This window comes from Cnephaeus nilssonii (genome assembly GCF_951640355.1).
Source record: "Cnephaeus nilssonii genome assembly, chromosome: 12".
Taxonomy (NCBI): domain Eukaryota; kingdom Metazoa; phylum Chordata; class Mammalia; order Chiroptera; family Vespertilionidae; genus Cnephaeus; species Cnephaeus nilssonii.
Window position 1 is genome coordinate 80,892,715 of NC_137083.1, and position 22,243 is coordinate 80,914,957.

Consider the following 22,243-nt stretch of genomic DNA (forward strand, 5'->3'; position numbering starts at 1 on the left):
TGATTTCTAATTTCAAGGCATGTAGTCAGAGAATATGCTTGGTATAATTTCAGTCTTCTTGAATTTTTTGATGCTAGTTTTGTGACCCAACATATGGTCTATCCTTAAGAATGTTCCACGTGCACTGGTGAAGGATGTATAATCTGATGTTCTGGAATGAAAGGTTCTGTAAATGACAATTATGTCCATTTGGTCTAGTGTTTCATTTAAGGCTGATATTTCTTTACTGACTTTCTGTTTGATCTGTCTAGAGCTTTCAATGGAGTATTAAGGTCTCCAACTATGATTGTGTTTTGATCTGTTTCTCCCTTTAGCTCTGTGAGTAGTTGTTTTATTTATGTTGGTGCTCCCTGGTTGGCTGCATATATATTAAGAAGTGTTACGTTTTCTTGATGTAGTTCCCTTTATCATTATAAAGTATCCATCTTTGTCTCTTTATTATCTTGAAATCCATTTTGTCAGATATAATATAAGTATGGCTGCATGTGCTTTTCTGTGGATGTTATTTGCTTGGAGAATCATTTTCCACGCTTTTACTTTGCATCTACCTTTTTCTTTGCAGCTTAGATGTGTCTCTTGTAGGCAGCATATGGTTGGGTTTTGTTTTTTTATCTACTCTGCTATTCGGTGCCTCTTTTTTTTTTTTTTTGCCACTATTGGTTCTAAGCAGCGAAGTGGATGCTCTATTTATGGCCTTAAAAGAGTTCTCAAGAAAAAGGTGGGGATAGCGGTGGCAAGTCTAGAAAAAGAGATACCAATTAGGAGGCTCTTCCCATAGTCTGAAGAAGAAGAGAATGACTAGGGTGGGGCAGTGAAGGGGTGATAAGTGGACAGATACAGAGTCTACTGAGACGATAAGACTTGCTGAGAGGCTGGAAGTGGAGAGGTGCTAGAAAGGGGGCAATCTAAGATAACCTTTAGGTTTGGGTCTTGAGCCAGTTGGGTATAGTGGTAGCATATACTGAGGAGGAGACAGGAGGGAACAAGTTTGGTGTGGAAAGACAAAAGGTCTTCTTTTGGACGTGTCCAACTTGAGATGTCTATGATGCACCCGCTGGAGAAGTCTGGTTACCATTGGATGGCTGTGTCTGGAAGTCCAGGGGTGAGGGGAGGTCTGGGCTGGAGATAAGAATTTAGGAGTCGTGAGCATGTTGTGATGTTTAAAGCCATGGGAAGGGAAAACGTCACTTTGCGGGGAGGGTGTAGATGGCAAAAACGGAGAGTCCGGATGGAGGCCAAGGACATGATAACATTTACCAATGGGGTGGGGCGAAGCGGAGGCAGCCTTTCACAGAAGACTGAGTGTGAGCTGCCTGGGAGGTAAGAAGAAAAACATGGAGTGTGGTTTGGGGAGAAGTAGGCATAGAAGCCAAGAGAAGAGCGAGATGTAGAAAGATCCTGGGATTGACTATGTCAGGCAGCGCTGGGCCAGACCCCTCCCCAGCGGACAGTCTGCTCCTCAGTGTCTGCTTTCACTGCACTGGTCTGCACCACTGTGCTTTGCTCTCCGTCTGTGCCAGTCTGCGCCCCTCCAGTGAGACACCTTCGGTGTTTTAGCTCAGTCTTCCGTCTTTGATGGAAAAGAGGAAAAGAGAAGTGCGCTCCCTCTGTGCCTCTTAATTGGTGAATCCAGACCACTTACATACAGGGTAATTGGTGTTTGAGGGTTTCCTGTGGCCATTTTATCTTTGTTCTCTGGTAGCTCTGTCCTCCACTGCTTCTTTTCCTTGTTTCTGTCTGTGGTTTTTGTTTGGTGGTATTCCACACTTCTTCCCTCCTTTTTTTAAAGCTATATGTCCTGGTTTGGGGGTTTTTGTGTGTGGTTTTCATTATGTTTATGAAAAATAAAGTTGCATATATACTATAGTTGTTTTCTTTAGAGCGCATCTGATCTTCATTCTCCTTTGCCAGCCAGTTCAGACCTTTACCCCCCTCCTCCCTTTTATGTTTTTGTTGTCACAAATTATCCCTGTTTATGCTGTAAGTTTTTTGGTGATCTTACTCATAGTGTTGTGACCTTATGTTCTCTGTTTCAGGTAAAATAACTCCCTTGAGTATTTCCTGAAATGGAGGTTTTCTGGTGATAAACTGTTTCTCCTGGCCAAAGGAAGCACCTGCTGCCACAGGCTTTCTCCTCTCTCCCGGCCGAGCTTCGAGCTCCTGGCTGCAGGGTTGCATCTGCGGGCGTCCACGTTTCCTCCCTTCTCATCTCCCCATTTATTCCTGGTTGCCCACCTTTAGATGTTTCAGTGCGCGGCTTTCTCAGGTGTGCGTCTGTGTTGAGCAGGAATTTCTTAGTTGAATTAGAGTTGGTTAAGCTGATGAAATTTCAAGAGCAAAGGACAGGTGTGCTGTCACAGCGCCATTCCTCTGACGTCACTCCTCCATTGACTTTTAGCAAGAAGAGAGGGAGAGAGAAATATTGACGTGAGAGAGACACATTGATTGGTTGCCTCGGCAAGTGTCCTGACTGGGGCCAGGGATTGAAACTGCAGTCCAGGTATGTGCCCTTGACTGGGAATTGAACCCTCAGCCCTTCAGTGCATGGGCCAACACTAACCACTGAGACCACCAGGCAGGGCTCAAGTGTACATTTCCGTGACACACGATCTGCACTTTGCATTGTGTGCTCACCACCCAGTCAGCATCTTCCATCACCATGTATTTGGCTTTCTCTGCCCTTTCTACCCCCGCCCTTGACATTTGCCTTCTTTTAAAACCTCGTTTTTACATTGTTAAATGCATCTGTTAAAAATTGCACTAAGTACTTTTGGTGACAAGGTAAAATACAAATAAAATTTGTAATATTTTTATTTTTCACTAAAAGATCTCTTACAGATTTTTATTTTTTTTAATCTTTTAAGAAATAACCTTAGTGCAATAAGGTCATCAATTTAATGGAAGTTGAATATAAATTATTTTAAACCATCTCTGTCTATAACCACACAGAAAGAGCAGTCAGGAGAGTCCCTGGCAGGAATGGTGGCAGGAAACTGCCGCCGCCGAGAGAGACTGGCACTGTTGGGGTAGAAAAAAAGAAAAGCAAAAGGGTGCTTGACTTCTCATGAAATTTCTGCAGCAAACACATCTAGTCAGCTAAAATTGCTCATTAAAGGAGTGGGAGCAGAAGAAATGCATTTTCCAAATTGAATGTTAGATTTACAGTCCGTTTAATACTGGCGACCTCTCGCGCACTAATGCTCAATTCGAGTCATCAGCTGTCCCTTTAGGTCTTTTATCACTGCTTTTGTCAAGCTATCTATTTAATTGAAAGAAGTTAATTGAATGAAAATGATCAACTAAGCTTGTATTAATATTGCTAATGGAATTTTCTTCTTGGCCATGTTTGGAGAAAGATGTCAAGCTAGACTTTAGGAAAGGCCCATTAATGCTTGCACTTAACCTGATGGGCTAATTAAGGACTGCTTATTCATCCTACGAGTGCGTGACAGTCTCTATCCAGCCTACTGGGCCTGATTTTACAACACATTTCCCTTATGAGCATGGGCATTAGGAGCAGAGAGAGGAACTGATAATGTTTCGATTGCACTGAATACAGTCCTGATGCATCATTGAATTTATAATGTGTGCAGATTGATGTAATAAATATTTGCACAATTTATTTTATTACCTATTTCTATATTCCCAAGTAAACTTTGAAGGTCACCTGTTGAGCCCTTATTATATCCTTTCTTAAAGATTGACAATTTTGCAACTTCTCTAAGTTAAAAATAAGCTATGTACCCATTTAAAACCCATAATTCTTATGTAAACATTTCCTGGATAGGAGTATTATGGTAGCATATGTGTTTTCCTTTAAGTATTTAATTAAACTCTGGAATCTCTGTTAATAAAGCTTTCCATTTTGTAGATATAAGGTATTGTGTACAGTATCAGATAATCTCATTACTTTATAGCACCTATTGAGAATTTAATAATTTTCATTTGACAGGCTTATCTTTTGAACCTAGGAATCGCTGACTTTAATAATACTGTGTATTTCCCCCTTGGCCCTTATTTTGTTTAAGCATTAAATAGAAATATCATAGTGAATTTTTTTATGCCTCAAAATGACTTATTACCACTTTATTAGAGATGGAGGTTTTTTGAAAACTAGGGTGAAAGTTCACTTTTTTGGGTAAAGGATTATTTTTGGTTTGAAATTGAGTTGTCACAAAGACCTTCTGAGTTTAGAACAGAATTGTTTGCATTTTGTTGTTGTTTTTTTAAACATGATTTCTGTTCTTGGGGGGGGGGTGTGCTTAAAAATAAAATCAAGGTATAGTCTTTAAGTAGAAAAGGGTTCAGCTGCTATTAGGTTTTCTTTACTTTAAGGATGCTACCATGGTATTAAGGTAGAAAAGATGCTCTATAAGGTGCAATAACAAGAATCCCCCTCAGTGGCTGCTGTGCTCTGGACAGTATTCTCAGAGCTTTGCGAGTACTAAAGGACTTAACGTGCTGACTCTGAGGAAGGTACCGCAGTAGTTTTTCCGTGTTACAGGTGAGGTCGCACAGTAGTGGGTGGGGAGAACCAGAATAAACTGTTGGCCTTTGTTACATATTGCAGCGCCACATTTGAGTTGAAGAATTCAAGGTAGAAGCAACCAAGAAGGCAACAGCATTGCCTTTCGTTGATGGACAGAATTGCAGTGATGAGACCTGACTCCCTCGACCGCCAGCCGTTCTCCTTTCAGGCCCACGCGGTCTCTGGCGCTGGCTTCCGGAGAAGCTGGTGGCCGGTCACAGAATAGTGCTTAAGTGGAGAGAGTCCTCTCTCCATCACGACGGGAACTGGGGTCAGTCTCCAAGGCCTGCGTGGACATTACTAAAGCAGTGTATGCATTTAGCAAGTTCATAACCCCTGCTGGCGTGTCATCTATCGCTCCGATGGCTTTAGCCCATGTGCACTCCCGGGCAACATGCATGTGTGCAGCTCCCCGACATGAGGAGATGTGGGGGGCAGGAGGGACTCGTGCCCTGCCTGCCACACCTGCCTGGACAGAGAGGGCACAGTACAGGGGATTGTCACTGTCCTGGTGTTGATTTGTGTTTTTCCATTTCAAAAAGACTTCTAAAAGTTAAGTCCAAACAACTGCAGACAGACCCTAGCTGTGACCCTAGCACGCCCCCGGCAGCTGTGTGTTAACCGAGGGGCTCAGAGCAGTGGCCTGTGTCCTGGTGGAGCTACGCCACGTTCTCCTGTCTTTTAAGAGACTATTTGCTTTGTTTTTTACTAAAAGGGAGAATGGAAATGTGCTGGGGAACACTGTTGTCCTTATAAACACTCCATTTTAGCAAGTAGTGACCGAGGGCAGGACAAGCTCTGTGAGCCTCTGGCAGCAGCAGTCCACGTCAAACGCTCTATAGACTACAGGTGAGGGTGTCATGACTGTCACAGTCGAAATACCCCAGGAACGGTGACTGTGCCCATGCTGAGGTCGTAATTGAGGCCAGACTGAGTCCCTGACCTTCAGTGTCATTCTTTATACAGTGAACAAGACGTCCAGCTAACCGCAGTGAGATAGGACAGACATCCAGCTAACCGCAGTGACACAGGACAGACATCCAGCTAACCGCAGTGAGATAGGACAGACATCCAGCTAACCGCAATGAGACAGGACAGACATCCAGCTAACTGCAGTGAGATAGGACAGACGTCCAGCTAACCGCAGTGAGATAGGACAGATGTCCCGCTAATCACAGTGAGACAGAACAGACGTCCAGCTAACTGCAGTGAGATAGGACAGAGCCCAGAAATGGTGCCTGGAGCTCACAGGTGGGGGCAATGCAGGTCTTTCATGCAGCTCAATTGACTCCAAGAAGACCGGTGTCTGGTCACCCCGGTCCTATTCTCCCAGGAGGGCTTTTCTGGCAGTTCTCATATTTCATTTTTGGGTGTTCTTCGCTATGAAATCAACTTCTTACAAATTTCATACTTGACGTGTTTTACCATCCTATCTAATAAAAGAGTAATATGCAAATTGACCATACCGCTGCTACACCCACCAGCCAATCAGGAGCGAATATGCAAATAAACCCAACCAAGATGGCTGCGGCCACGGAGAGCAGGAGGGAGGCTTGGGTTTCCCCGGCAATGGAGGAAGCCAAACTTTCCGCCTGCCCTTGCCGGCCTAGGCCTCCACTCAATGCTACAGTTTCAAAGATAGAAGATAAATAAATCCCAACAAAAATGGCAGCAGCCACGGAGCTGGAGAGAGCAGGAGGTTAGGGTTGCCCCTGGCGATGGAGGAAGCCAAGCTTCTGCAGCCCTGGCCGACCTAGGCCTCCACTCCAGGCTACAAAGTTTCAATTGTAGAAGGTAAATAAATCCCAGATACCAGGGCCTTCGCTTGGGTCGCCGGGGGGCATAGCCAGCCTGCAAACCACCACAGGCCCCTCACCCAGGCCACCCCACGCCCAAGGGGACCCCCACTCTGATCCGGGATATCAGATATCAGATCCGGGATATTCAGGGCAAACCAGCTGGCCCCCACCCATGCACCAAGCCACTATTCTATCTAATAAAAAAAGTAATATGCAGGTTGACCATCACTCCAACACACAAGATGGCTGCCCCCATGTGGACACAAGATGGCCAGCAGGGGAGGGCAGTTGGGAGGGACCAGGCCTGCAAGGGAGGGCAGTTGGGGGCGATCAAGCCTACAGTGGTGGGCAGTTAGGGGTGACCAGGCCGGCAGAGAAGGGAAGTTGGGGGTGACCGGGCCTGCAGGGAAGGGCAGTTGGGGGGGACCCAGGCCTGCAGGGGAGAGCAGTTGGGGGGGGACCAGGCCTGCAGGGGAGGGCAGTTAGGGGTGACCAGGCCTGCAGGGGAAGGCAATTAGGGGCAAACAGGCTGGCAGGGGAGCAGTTAGGCATCAATCAGGCTGGCAGGGGAGTGGTTAGGGGGTGATCAGGCTAGCAGGCAGAAGCGGTTAGGGGCAATCAGGAAGGCAGGCAGGCGAGCAGTTGGGAGCCAGCAGTCCTGGATTGTGAGAGGGATGTCCCAGATTGGAGAGGGTGCAGGCTGGCCTGAGGGACACACACCCCCGTGCATGAATTTTGTGCACCGGGCCTCTAGTATTACATATTTGCCCCACCTTTGTCCCTGCAGGTTATGTGCTGTATCCTTTACTTTGTATTGAAATTTTCATAAAACTCGCCTAAGGTGTTTGATTTTACTTGCAGAGAACTCTCTGATCCAGTTTAAAATTGTTACTCCAGCTTTTCTTACCTTTCACCATCTTTAACCTTTTGCACTCGGATGTTGAGTGTGACTCGACACAGTTAGCATTAAAATAAAGGAATCGAGAAAAAAGCGAGTGCAAAGGGTTAATCAATTTAAGTAATTTTTCATGGTTATCTCCATGAATTTGCTTTTTTAGTATCAAATATTTGTGATAGTGAAAATGAATGCAGAGCCCTAGCTGGTTTGGCTCAGTGGATAGAGCGTCAGGCTGCGGACTGAAGGGTCCCAGGTTCTATTTTGGTCAAGGGCACATGCCCGGGTTGCGGGCTTGATCCCCATTTGGGGGCGTGCAGGAGGCAGCCAATCAATGATTCTCTCTCATCATTGATATTTCTATCTCTCCCTTCCTCTCTGAAATCAATAAAAAAAAATATTTATTTTTAAAAAAAGAAAATGAATGCAGAGAAAAGGAATGTGTTTAGAGGTGTTTTGACATCACAAAAAGGACCCCGTTAACTTTCATGATTTCTTAAAATTTGTATTTTTTGTGAAACTTAGATGAAACACAGTTTTAATGAAGAAGTTAATGTTCCCTGTTGCATTTAAGATAAGAGCTTTCACATTTTTGCAAAAGTATTTTGGACTGGGTGGTCCAGAGCTAGTATTGCTAGATTTAGTACACAAATATGTTTCACCTAGTTAAATTTGACTTCAGGTAACAAATGCACTTTTAAATATAGACATGTCCTATGCAGTATTTTAGATAGCCTTATACTCTGAATAGAGCAATATTTGGGACATACTTACACTAAAAACGTAATTGGTGTCTGTCTGAAATTCCGACTTACTAGGTGTGTAGTGCCTCCCTCAGGCCGCGCAGGGTCCTCCTCACATCCGGCTCCCTGTCACCTTCCATTTGTTGAGATGGTTTTCCACAGTGACTTCCATCTTGGCATCCCTTCCTTGATATACACTCTTAGGCCTAAATCGCTTTTTTTTATTTATATATATTTTATTGATTTTTTACAGAGAGGAAGGGAGAGGGATAGAGAGTTAGAAACATCGATGAGAGAGAAAAATCGATGAGCTGCCTCCTGTACACCTCCTACTGGGGATGTGCCCACAACCAAGGTACATGCCCTTGACCGGAATCGAACCTGGGATCCTTGAGTCCGCAGGCCGATGCTCTATCCACTGAGCCAAACCGGCTAGGGCCTAAATCACTTTTGTATCTTCTTTCTTCTTCTCTATTCTCTCTTTCCTTTTTTTGGAAAGAGGACAAATGATCTAGGATATTTAAGTAATATGTGATTAGTTCTTTTTTCACATTTACAGTGTGAAATATGAAAGGGAATAAATACCCTATATTGGAACTTTGTGGTGCTTAATTTCACAATAATGTAAAAGAAGAATGTAAAGCATGGCATTAATTGCCCACAGGTAGTTGAATATGTTAGTGACCTGCATACAATAAATGTTCTCGTAAACATGGTTTTGGGGAGACAAATGCCAGGAGGTGGTGGGGGATACTGTTTCCTGGAGTTAGGAGGCCTGGCCCTGCCCCGGTGACAGGGCCCTATCCCCAGGGGCGCTGCACCCTCCGCTGTACAGTGGAGACGGTAAATTCATGAGGGTGCCAAGACTCCAGGGATGGTACGTGGAAGCCAGAAGGAATAATGGAGTAAATGCACCAAAATGTTTTTCAGAAAGCATGTCTTTAAGATGCTAATAGTTGTGGCGTGTTATGGGTAAATTTCAGCACAATGTCTGTTAAATTTGAATTTGTAAAATACCAATATAATTGGCTGTGAAGATGGGAAGGTAAGACACTGTGCTTCATCCAGGAAGCCCGTGTTTGCCTGCACCGCAGGAGGGCATGGTTCCCTGTGGCCTGACCTGGGCCCCCAGATCAAGGGAGCAGAGCAGAGGTTTCCACGAATTAGGTGCGTGGGCAATGACCATATTTCCTTCTGTCCAGCAGTTAACTAGGTGGGACCCCAACCTAGGGTGTCTTCATCTTCTGAGCCGTCCCTAAAGGCAGTGGTCCCCAAACCCTGCTCTGTGGGACCTACTCCCTGAGCAGCCCCAGCACAGTCAGCCAACGTAAAGGAATCGACTCCTTTCTGCTGGTTCAGAAAGGTGGTTACCGAGGTATGAAGGGAGGCTTTAAAGTGCCACCAGGTGTCACCGCTAAGTGGGTAAGAAACAGCCCAGTTAAAAAGCTGTGCTCTAGACCCCGAGGGGCTTGTACTGATGCCGTGGTCTGCAAGGCCAAAGGTCAGGCTGGCTTTTTCTCTGTCCGTGGCCATGTCATCCAGCTGGTGGCCCTCTAGTGGCCAGAGGTGCCGACCACGACCCTTTCTCAGCACTCCCCTGGGACGGCTTCTGGGACGCAGCCGTGAGCGAAGTTCTGTGCTCCCGGGGGTGCAGTGCTGACGCGTGGGTGTTAAAGGGACAGCTTGTCAACTAGTGAGATGATGTGATCTTGCTGGTCCGGTGGATGTATTTGGAAACTTTCCACATTGCCCTGATTCACCATTTCTATCCAAATTATATTTTATCCTAATTCCTTATTCAGATTACCTTTTACTTAAAAGACAGGCTGGCTTTTTCAGAAAACACCATTATAGTCTTAACTTTAACTACAGAATAGTTGTATGATCAAATCTTGGAGGTAAAAGTTTAGACATTTGGATTTACAATTTTATGCTGCTTTATCTTTGTTTATCACAAAATACATTTTTACTTAATATAGAACTTCAGGTCTTTTAAATAAACAGTGGCATTAGATCTTATTAGTTATATGTTATAAAACTTACAATTTATTATTGATCCCAAGTCAGTCGTAGAGGTTTCCAGCAGCTGGTTGGTTGGGGCATAGGAAGCTAGTGCACCGCGGACAGCCCCATTGGGACCCCGTGATGAAGGATGGACTGTGACGAGGGCGGGTGCGGCTGGGCTGGGCAGTCGGGGAAGAAGCTTTGTGAAGAGTTAGCCGACTTGCCCTGGCCAGTGTGGCTTCAGTGGATTGAGCGCCAGTCCTCGGACTGAAGGGTCCTGGGTTTGATTCCGGGCAAGGGCACATCCCTCAGTTGCAGGCTAAATCCCCAGCACTGGTAGGGGCACATGGGGGAGGCAACCACTTGATGGCTCTCTCTCATAACAGTGTTTCTCTCTCTGTCTCTGCTTCCCTTCCACTCTCTCTAAAAATCAATGAAAAAATATCCTTGGGTGAGGATTAACTATAAAATAAATAAAAATTTTAAAATATTTTAAAAAAGAAAGACCTAAGACGTGTGGAGCTGCTGTGGGAAGTAGACCTAACTCCATAGCTGAGACAGAGAAACACTTCCTTACTGCCTCCCTCGTCCTTCTTTAAAACCAGCGTTTGCACAAACCTGTGTTAACGTATCTCTGTTGGCAGATAACTGACTGCTTTGTACCTAAAGCTCACTCTTGTGATCACAGAATGACCTGATCTGGTGGCCTTGGCCAGGTCACCATCGCCAAGCCACACGCTCTTGGAGCCCTTTGACTTCTGACCGATGGCCGTGTCGGGCTTGTTTGTGTGACGTGGCCCTCTCTTCCCCTACAGGTCATCACCAATCTGGTGAAGATGTTGAAGTCCAGAGACACGAGGAGAAACTTCTGTCCCCCAAACCACTGGCTGTCAGAGCAGGAAGACATCAGAGCAGATAAGGTGTTACTGAAGGCCTTTCAGCATTTGTCCTTTATAACATTTTAATTTATTATTAGGTAACTGAATAGTAACTGTAAATGTGTTCATTGTAACTCTTAGGTCATTGATGGAATACAGAGCATTTTCATTGACTAAAACATGCATTCTGAGTTTATTAATTTTAATTTTCTCTTTTAACCACAAATTGTATTGAACCCTGGTGATTCTCTGTTGGGGTGGAAGAAGATTTTGCTTTTACTGGTGTCATTGGTAGAGATTTAGGATTTAGAGGAAATGGATCTCGTCCTTGGTTTTCTAAAGGAACAGACAAATTTGAATATTAGTGACATTGAGATCTAAAGTAGATTCAATACTATAGTTTAAAAAATTAAGTAACATTATCAGAGGACATGAGATGTCATTTTTGTCAGGAAAAGGCATGACTAGGTTCATTTCAGAATCTTGGGGATGGAGGACATGGAGATACAAGGGGACTAAAACGCTGAAGAAAACGGTGTTTGGAACATTTCACAAGCATGCCTCTGCCCGCGTCACTAACTTACCCCGTGGCTCCTGGCTCTGCCCACTGGCCAGGTCGAGACCATGACAGGTCCTATGCCAGTGAGCACGGCCAGGGTCCAGGGTGGGGCTCTGAACAGCATCTTCCCCCGAAAAGAAAGTTGTCAGCCTGGCAGTTGGTCCTAGGTCTGGGAAGCCCTGGACAAGATGGTGCTTTGTTGCTGGAGGGTCGAGCGGTGCAGAAGGTGGTGTGGGAGAGCCCGGGGCCAGCTGAGGGGGCGGGGGCAGGGGGTGGGGGGGGGGAATAGCAAGCATCACTCAGAACAGGTGCAGTGGGCCAGATAGCAAGTGTGCTTAGCCTGCGAGCTCCTGAGCCGAAAAGGAAAAGAGCTGCACCGGCCACTTTGGTAGACGAGAAAGACTGCCCCCACTGTTTTTGTTGTTATGCTAATCCTCACCAGAGGGTATCTTTCTCATTGATTTTTAGAGAAAGGGGGAGGGAGGGAGGAGCAGCCGTACGGATGATGGTTAGTGTGTCGAGACATCAGCAAATGGAACAAGCAGAGATCTCCCTGGGATGTTAGAGAAAACAGTCACACAGTAAGTGTGCGAGGGCATGAACAGGTCATCTGAAAAGGACATGAGGTCAGAGAGGGACCTAGCAAACTCCAGTGAACATAAACGTCCACCAGCTCACATTGGACGGGGTGGGGGACTAGCTCACGGCAGTACTAAGCAGGGGTGCTGATCCCCTAGGTCACCCAGCTGTACGTGCCAGCTGCCAGACACGTGTGGAGGTTCCGGCGGATGGGGAGGATCGGCCCCCTGCAATCCACCCTGGATGGTGAGCGCCCTCTAACCTCAGGCCGAGGGGAGTCGTTCACAGACCCTGGCACTCATCTTTTCCATGTCCTGGTCTGTGATTTTTGTTGAACATGTACCACCAACCACCTCGAGCTCCTTTGTAGCCAGCCCCAGCCCCTCCCCTCCCCCAGCAGCCTCGCGTTCCTGGTAGTCCCATAGTTCTGCCCTTTCTGGAATGTCTGGAAGTTGAGCCGTTCAGTGCGTATCCTTGGGGGTCTGGACAGGAGGGTACGCCTGCCTCACACAGGTTTGCACTGTGTTGCAGTGGGTTTGGAGTCGCCTCCCCTGTCCGTATCTGAGGAGAGACAGCTTGCCATCCTGACAGAGCTGCCCTTCGTGGTTCCATTTGAAGAGCGGGTAAAGGTAGGCCGACTTCTCCAGGAGAGCGTGCGGTATTTCATATCATTTCAGTGTGAAAAATGAACACCAACCAGAGTCTCTGAAGTGGCCTAGTGCCCAGCTAATAGTATAATTTATATTTTTTGCATTAGATTGTAATAGTTAACAGCGATTTATAAATGTGTAATCCAACCAGATGTGTCTGTACAAACTTGAAATATTTTTTCTTTAGTTGTAACTACTTAAAAGGCCTGTTAGGCTATCATCCTATATAATAAAGAGCTAATATGCAAATGGTTGTCACGCCCTCACGCAGTAACAGCTCAGACACACAATACCGGGGAGAGAGGAGTGGGGACCAGCCAGGCACAAATGAGCTTACGAGAGAGGAATGGGGACTAACCAGGCTGCGGCCCAGGAGGGACAAGCTGCACGCCACGGTCCCAGGTGCCAGCGGCTGCCCCTGTGGCCCGCGAGAGGGACAAGCCACCCGCCCCGCAGTACTGGGTGCCAGCGGCTGCACCTGTGGCCCGGGAGAGGGACAATCTGCACAGTCCCCACAATCCCGGGTGCCAGCAGCTGGGGCTACGGCCCAGGAGAGGGACAAGCTGCATGCCCTGCGGTCCCAGGCGCCAGCAGCTGGGGCTGCGGCCGGGAGAGGAACAATCTGCACACTCCATAGTCCCCGCAGTCCCGCGTGCCAGCAGCTGGGGCTGCGGCCCAGGAGAGGGATAAGCTGCCCGCCCTGCAGTCCTGGGAGCCTGCGGCTGCAGCCTGGGCTAAGCCATATGCCCATGGTTCCTGCAGCTGCAGCCGGCCTGGGCGCAGCCGGCCCGGGTCCCGGGTGCCTGCGACCGGCCAGAGGAGGGAATCCTGGGTCCTGGGTGCAGAGCGAGGCAGAGGCGGTTAGGGGCGATAAGGCTGGCAAGGGAGCAGTTAGGGGCGATCAGGCCGGCAGGGGAGCAATTAGGGGCGATCAGGCAGGCAGGCAGGCAAGCGGTTAGGAGCCAGCAGTCCCAGATTGTGAGAGGCAGTTGGACATCCCCCGAGGGGTCCCGGATTGGAGAGAGTACAGGCCGGGCTGAAGGACGCCCCCCCTCCCGTGCACAAATTCCGTGCACCGGGCCTCTAGTCTACATATATAAAAGCCTAAGCGACCATCTGACCATCTGACCAGTATCTATGATGCGCAATGACCGCCAGGGGGCAGACGCTCAACGTAGGAGCTGCCAAGCTATGGTTCTCAGGTGATGCAACCAGAGAGGAGGGAGCCCGATTCTGGGTGCATCACCCGAGAACCGCCCTCTCACAATCCGGACCCCTCTGGGGATGTTGGAGAGCCAGTTTTGGCCTGATCCCTGCAGGCCAGACTGAGGGACCCCACCGGGGCACGAATCTGTGCACCAGGCCTCTAGTTTTCTTATAAAGGGAGCCGTATGGTGCTCTTTGTCTAGTAAATGTTGTATTATTTTTTAAAACAATTTTTTAAATGCTACACTTCTGTACATGGTGTTATAGAGATGTGCACTTTATATCTGGTGATGGTTGGCTAATGCACAGAACTTGTTCACACTGTCCTGTTTTCAGAGGCTTTGCTGGCGGTTCTCGGAGGTAAACAGAATGTGCTCATGCTGCCTGCCGCCAGTTCATGGCTCCTGAGCTCCCTCTGCTGGAGCTCTGCCTAAAAGAACCGCTTACATTTTCTCATCATGGAGATCTTACTAACGTTCATATACAGCTGTGCGAAGCTGTTCTTCCTTCTTTCCTCCACCACCTGGATTTTTATGAAGGGTTTACAAAAGAAAATACTGAATATATACTATAGGGTTGGATTTTTAAAATTTGTTGTAAAATGGGGGAAAGGAGCAATGTTACAGATGCATAAATATTACCATTTGTAGATAAGGCATAAAATCAATATTTGCTACCTTGGCCTTTAAAATTGGTTTTAAGTTTATGGGAATACAAAAGTTAAGATTTATTTAGCAGTTTTGTTTGCTAATGTTTATAACAAAAAGTCTGTTTTATCAAATAACCTTATAATTTTCCCTGTGTGTTAGATCTTTCAAAGGTTGATTTATGCAGACAAGCAAGAAGTTCAAGGAGATGGCCCATTTCTGGATGGAATTAATGTCACAATAAGAAGGAATTATATTTATGAGGATGCTTATGACAAACTTTCCCCAGAAAATGGTATGCATGCTTCTCTTTGTGTCATGTATGCATGTGGCCGGGGGGCTGGGGATCATTTTAGAAAAAGATAGTCATTTAAAAACGGTGTCCATCATCTTGTCCTGCAATGACTATTTAAAACTGAAATGTAGGGGTTCAAATTTGGGAGGTGCATATTATAAAATAAGATTGCTAGGATTGACAAATAATGATTGCTACACAAGCCTTTCAGATATTGAGTAGGCCTCTCGGCTCCCCTCTCCCCCCAGTGTCTGTCTCTAAAACGGAGCCGACAACCTGTAATTTCAGCAGTGGGCGGGCAGCCATGTACAGTCTGCATTTCGTATACAATTACCAGTTTATGTAAATGCTGTCCATTGTCAGACAAATTAAATGCACTAGGATAAAACCATTGCAATCCAGACTTCTAAAGAAGTAGCGTGCTTTGATGGCAGTAGTGTCTGATAAGAGGGGATTACATGTACCAATGATTTGGGCAGCATGTAGAGGTCAGTGACACATTTTGTCTTGGTTTAGTGTTTGACACCCAGGGTTAAAACTTTTGATATTAATTTATATATGAATCATTTTAGCTTCAGAATGTGGAGTCCATGATATTGCATTAAATCGATGTTGAATCGGTGCAGGCGATTGAAAAGGAATGCTGGTAGGACCCAGTCACAGGTCCGGTGGGAAATGACAGCACCTTTTCTTAAGAGGAGCAAGTTAATTCTCTGCCAGGAAAGCAAAACCTCTCATCTGAGTGGTTTTCTTTTTGGTTGTTTTTGGTTTTTGCTTTTCCGGAAAGAGCCAGCTGGGGTTGTCCTGTGGGAACAGTGAGGAGGGTCACATCGCAGGCCCTGAGCTCTGGCCCAGGCGCCGCGTGCAGGGGCACTGGGTGTCGTTCCCTTGCTCATTTAGTCTGCGCTGCAGACCTCAGGCCGGACGCCACGAGCTGAGATGGGTCACTCTTGCCTGGACGATTATGTTCTTAAGATGTTATGTATGAATGAGGGGGTTCAGGTATTCTGACTCCTCATCTCACATGCTTTGGGGGGAAATGTTCTTCCTCCTTTTGGGACCCACAAGCTGTCGTGAGTCCATCATGGTGGTTGTCGCCTCATATTCCCAGTCGAAGCCACCAAGTTCTGGGGAGGAACCCTACCCTGGCTCAGCACACAGCTGGCGGCAGTGGATGTGGTTGGATTGTGGTTGAGCCTGGGGAGAAGACCATAGACACAAGGAATGATAGGTCAGCTAGATCGTCCCAGAGTGTAGAGCAGAGCTGAGTGTGGAGGATGGTGGCGGGCTTTATGAAGAGGCGGGACTTGACCTAGGACTCAGGGACAGGAGACAGGTCTACAGGTGAAGGTATAGCTAGGCTCAGACAGCCAGGCCACCGAGTCTGCTCAAGGTAGACATGGGCTTCCTGCAGGTGCAGCCGTGTGAGCGCGTCACCCCAAATCAGTCTGTGCTTACCGCGAGTTTGGCTTTAAAACCACTTCTCGTAGGTGATTTTTTTTAAGACATTAATATTGCCCAGTTATAGCAAACCCCAATTACCTACTGTGTCCTTAAACTTAGAAATTATTCAAAGTTGATGATACTCCACCTCCTAAGTGCAGGCTGATAATTGCGTTCAGTTTAATGGATTGGGAAAAATCTTCTCATAATATGTGTAATATGCATTATAATGCTTTAAATCTTTACAAATGTTCTCTAATTCTTATTAGTACAAAATTTTAAACCATGTGTTAAAATTATTTAGTATTTTACTAGGCAAATTAGTAAAATTAAATGTTATCTTAGAATGTTTAATTTACTTAGTGAATCAGTTTGAAGTGCTCTGTTGACTAATCATTTACATATAATCAGTTAATATGATTATCCTATATATCATCTAGTCATTAAAGCAGATCCATCCTTTATGGATAGCGGACCTCTCATTCCATCTCCGGACAGTTTTCTGCAGTGTGGGTCCCAGCCCCGGTATCTGCAGGTTGGCCGGGGGAGCTCGGAGAAGTGGAGTGGCTTCCCTCCACAGTTGGGTGCTGAGCAAACAGTGACACAGGCCCTGGCCCGGGGACCTCATCGCAGCACTTCCCACGGTGACAGTGTGGGCTGGGCCTTGTCCATGGAGAATGTGGGGGCTGTTCAGAGGGCTGGGGTGGCATCGCAGTGGATCCTGACATCCTCATTGTCATGGTGACGGTGGCTGGGGCAGGCTGACCTGTGCCGTGTCTTCTCCCGAGAGCCTCGCTCACTCCAGCTTTCCAGTGTTACCTCTTTTACTGGGCACGATTTATTACATTGTTTTCCTGAAGAGGACAGGATACTAAGATAAAATCAAAGTAACCGCTCACTGAGGCTTTCCCTCACTAAAACCTTCCTGTGTGCGTAGATACTCCAAATCTGTCCTTAGCAACACACAGTGGCACATGAAGGCGCTGCCTTCTGAGCACATGCTGGGCTGTGGTCTTTCTATTCACAGAGGTGGCTGATGGGAGCCGCAGACTCCACTCAGCCCTGTGAGGCGACGTGTGGATGGCGCCGCATCTCAGAAACAGTGATCTCCTTAGAACAGCGTCCTGTAGCGTGAATCTTAGTCCTGCAGCACAAGGTAGACAGTGGTTGAACATTTCCCACCTACAAAATTTTTACGCTTAGAATTTTTACCAAAAAATCTGCTAACTGCTGACAATGATAATGATCTTGAAGGATGAAATAGTTCATCCCTGTTTAAAATGTATTTTTATTTTTAAATATATTTGTACTAGAGGCCCAGTGCATGAATTCATGCACGGGTGGGGTTCCTCGGCCTGGCCTTCGATTGGGGCTGATCGGGGGTAGGGGGGTTCCCGGTCGGCCTGGGGAGGAACCGTGGGAGGTTGCAACCGGCTGCAGGAGGTTGGCTGTGGGAGTGCACTGACCACCAGGGAACAGCTCCAGCTTTGAGCATCTGCCCCCTGGTGGTCAGTGCACGTCATAGCGACCAGTCGTTCAGTCAACTGGTCGTAAAAGTCACTTAGGCTTTTATATATTTAGATTGGTTTCAGAGAGGAAGGGAGGGAGGGAGAGAGAGAGAAAAACATCACTGAATCATTGATCAGCTGCCTCCTGCACGCCCCCTCCTGGGGATCAAACCTGCAACCCTGGCACATGCCCTGACTGGGAATTGAACCATGACCTCGTGGAACATTGGTTGACGCTCAACCACTGAGTACGCCAGCCGGGCTAGCCCACCCTTTGCCTGGGTATTATGAGGACGTGTAAAGGCGAGAAGGCCAGCTGCAGCTTTGTGCGGCAGCCGTGGTTATCTGCTTGGGTTGCTTTCGGCATTTCACTAGAACTTGAGATTGGACATATTTTATAATCATATCAATCAAAATACTAGAAACAAATAACTATTTGTGGAACTTGATCGTCAGTGGAAAGCATGTTCTTCCTGTAAGTGGAGAGAAATTTTAAAACGGAAAGAATGTGTGTGAGTAGAGAAGAGCCTCTGCTGTGGAGCAGGCGCACCTCCCAGGTCAGCAGGCCCGGCCCGTGTGCTCGTCGGTGCCAGGTGGACCGCCGGCCTGTGGTCGTCTCACTGCAGGATGGGGGTTCTGACCCCAGAAGGTGGTTAGAGGAGCTGAAGTGACGGAATCTAGCTCGGGGTGGATGCTCAGCGCGGGCTCCTTTGCTGAGCGTAGGAGGGTGGTTTGGGTTCGCCTTCCCCAAGGGCGTGTGGGCTTTAAGGAAGAGCTTGCCCGGCTCACCTGGTGCAGCTGTGGTCCCTGCTGGTGGGTTAGGTGACCGTTCAGTGAGACAGTGGGAACTGCTGTGTGTGAGGGCCCAGACTGTAGGCCACACTGGACGTTGTGTTCAAAACACTGGAACATTTCACACCAGGTCCTTTGACTTCAGAAGTACCGTCACCTGTGTATCATGGGGTGGGAGGCTCTCGTTCATGTGTTGCGCTCCCACCTCTCTGCGCAGCACCTGGAGAACGCAGGAGGGAAGAGGGTAGGGCTTGTGGTGGGTGCCAGGATGCTGGCGCCGGATGGAAGCCTGCTGTGCTCATGGCGGCCTGTCGGGACGCGTTAGTCCTCCCCAGGTGGTGCTGTCCCTAGGAGACCTGTGTGGGGGGATTCCTCTCATTCTATCCCAGAAGTGTCTTCCTTTTCAGCCAAGTGTCCGTTTTAAATGGTGGTGTAGATGCTGGTGTTCTGCCCCCCTGTGGCATTGGCCTTGGTCACAGGGTCGTTCATTTCACGGATATCTTTATTCATTTACTTTTTTGCCTTCTTGGTAATAATCTGTTCCCATGTTATCCTCGTGTCCTAATTCCCCTCCCTCCTCTCGGGGCATCTTTGTTTGCATTGCCCCGGGAATAAGCTGGTGACTCAGTTTCCTCATCTCCCCATCCGCAGCCCCAGCTCTCCTGTGGATGCAGAGGGCCTTCCTTCCGTTGAGGGCTCTGGGGTCACTGTGTAGAACCCGGCATTAAAGTGCCTCTGCTGTTCTTGCCTGCTCCCCCCCAGAGCCTGACCTGAAGAAGCGCATCCGCGTCCACCTGCTCAATGCGCACGGCCTGGACGAAGCCGGCATCGACGGCGGCGGCATCTTCAGGGAGTTTCTGAACGAGCTGCTGAAGTCGGGCTTCAACCCTAACCAGGGCTTCTTCAAGACGACGAACGAGGGCCTCCTGTACCCCAACCCTGCTGCGCAAATGCTCGTGGGGGACTCCTTCGCCAGACATTACTACTTCCTGGGCAGAATGCTGGGAAAGGTAACACGGCTCGTGGGGACGGTCTCCAACCAGGAGGGTGACCTTCTGTGTGTCTGCGTGGTGGCTGATGGTTCCCGTGGAGACCTTCGTTCAGAATTCTTACGTGATTTGATGAGCCCTGAAGAGCACTTTCCACTAATAACTAACCTCATTTTTATACTTGACACACACAGTAGTTACTTACGGGGAATTATTGGGATGGTGCTGAAAACATGGGAAACATGCCATATGATTGCGTTTCTCGAAGACCTGCAGTGGCATGCTGCACATGGCGCCTCCTCCCGGGGTCTGGTTGGTAATAGTGTGCACATGATTCTTGTCAGGTTCTAATAATTTCACATGTGTGGGCGGGAGACAGTCGTGCAGTGTGGTGCGTGTGCATGTGCTGTGTGCAGGTCTATGAACACTGGCCCCGGGAGCCTGAGGGCTACACCTGCTGACCATCCTACAAAGGCAACTTGACGGTAACGGGAAGGAAGAGATGACATAGCCCAGTGGAGACTTCCTATTTAAGGTGCAGCTTTCAAAACACACCCTCCCATTCCAGTCAGAACAAGACGGGGGCCTCCCCCATGCCAGCCTCCTTCTCACTGACCTCTGTGGGCCGGTCCAGGCTGCTGGATTAAAATGCTGCAGGCTGGCTGGCTTAGAAACAACCGAAATTCACTTCTCGCAGTTCCAGAGGCTGAACGCCTGGACGAGGTGCCACGTGGTGGTGTCTGCGGGGCCCCTTCCTGGTTCGTAACCATCACCCCCTCATTGTGCGGGGGGGGGGGGGGGGCCCTCATGAGGGCCTGACCTGTTCCCAGGCCCCACCCTCAGGACCTCATCACCTCCCAAAGGCTCCCCTCGTAATACCATCACCCTGGGGCTAGGATTCAGTGTATGAACTTGGGGCAGTCACTCAGACCACAGCGCAGCCTGTGGGTGCCATGTGGAGAGCAGGAGGAGGGTGTCTCACTGCTGCCCCCAGGTCAAGTCCATGCCAGGAAAAGCAGTTTGTTTTTTTTCTTTCTCTTTTTTTTTTTTTTTTAACTTTTTTTATTGATTTCAGAGAGGGACAGAGAGATAGAAACATCAATGATGCGAGAGAATTACCCGGCGACTGCCTCCTGCACGCCCCTCCCTGGGCATCAAGCCCATCACCCAGGCATGTGCCCTGACTGGGGATCAAACCCTGACCTCCTGGTTCCTAGGTTGACGCTCAATCACTGAGCCATGCGGGCCGGGCGGTTTTGGTTTTGTTTGTTTCTTTCTCGTTGATTACTGGCATTTTACTAATGGGAAACAGTTACATGCAAGGTTACATTTATAGGTTATTTTGTTTGCTTTTTTGCACTCTAACTAAATTTAGTGTTGGTAATTGCTAATCCTAGCATGATGTTGTACTGTAGGAGCTCCCACCCAGGGAAGCCACACTGTTCTTCGGGGACCACAGGGAAGAGTCATAGCCTTTATTACTTACACAGTGGGGTCCCCAATGGCGGGTGGTGGAGGGGGGATTCCCACACTTGGCCAGGTTGTGCTAGGGGCTTATCTAGCAGAGGGGAGAGGGAGGGAGCCGTGCTAGGGAGGCCTGTGTGCAGACCAAGACCAAATAGGGAGTCTGGTGAGGCTTGTTAGTTGTCAAAATGTGGGAAACGCTCGGGTCTTAGCTGCTCTGCTCCTTGTGGCCGCTGGCCAGATGGACACCATTCCACTGACTAGGAGGGAGAATTGGGCCATATCCTTGCTTGACCCTACGCTCCACCCCGCTATCACCAATTCCACCTCACAGTCTACGCGCCGGTCTTCCAGTAGCAGGCCTGTGTGGTTAGGGCATTAGCACATTGCATTCAAGCCCCGGATGCAGTATTGGCTAGAAGCACAGAGTAATAGCAAGAGGAACAGACCCACAACCCTGACGGGTGAGAGATGGCCGCCACAGGTCCTGCAGACCCAGAGGTTCCCCCGAGGGAAGGGAATGCACCCACCCTGCAGCTGTCCTGTTTTCCCAGAGGGGGGGCATGCCGTTCCACAGGTGCAGGTGGCTCCATTCTGCCAGGGTGAGTGGCTCTGTCTTCGCACGCAGACCAGCAGTAGCAGGGGACATCGAACACAGCCAGCAGTCTGCCAGCCGAGCCGCAGGGCCACTCACCAGCCGTCTTGCATGCACTAAGGAGGCTAAGACAAGTGTCAAGTAGGCCCCAACAGCAGCAAGTCAGGAAGAATACCAGTATTACCAGTTACACCGCCTGGAGGAGCAAGCCCTGGGCAAGACCCTCCCCCATGGGGCTAGGAGAGCGCACCAGCAGGTACCAATTTGAGTTTCCCAGGGCCAGGTTAATACCTGAGCTCCAGTTCATTGGTTTTCATTGATGGACTGACTATGTTTTTAGAAGACGGTGTCCCGAGGGGAGCAGAGGGAGTCTTGGTCCCACCAGGTGGCGGCTGGATTGCGGCAGTGTTGGGGTGAAGGCGGGTGAGGGCTACAGCAGCTTTACTGAGACCTGACTCACCCACCATGCAGTTCACCTGGTCCAGGTGGTTTCAGCACATTCACAGCCAGCCACGTGCACCACGGAACATTTTCACCACCTGCATCCTCTGACTCCCCACCCTGACAGTGCTCCCTGCCTTCCGTCTGCTGAAGCACCCGCTCTGCACACTTCCCATAAACCGCGTCAGGCGCTGCGGCCTCTGGTGCTGGCTTGTTCAGCACGCCTGT

General features: G+C 48.4%; 1 protein-coding gene across 1 annotated transcript in view; it reads left to right on the forward strand.

Annotated features, from left to right (window-relative positions):
* Positions 1–22,243, forward strand: part of UBE3C (ubiquitin protein ligase E3C) — a 109,599-nt gene that overhangs the window by 59,117 nt on the left and 28,239 nt on the right. The window contains exons 14-18 of the mRNA XM_079785657.1: positions 10,785–10,889; positions 12,144–12,231; positions 12,517–12,614; positions 14,651–14,783; positions 19,289–19,536. Of these exons, the coding sequence (XP_079641783.1) occupies positions 10,785–10,889; positions 12,144–12,231; positions 12,517–12,614; positions 14,651–14,783; positions 19,289–19,536 (672 nt within the window). The remainder of the gene's footprint in view (positions 1–10,784; positions 10,890–12,143; positions 12,232–12,516; positions 12,615–14,650; positions 14,784–19,288; positions 19,537–22,243) is intronic.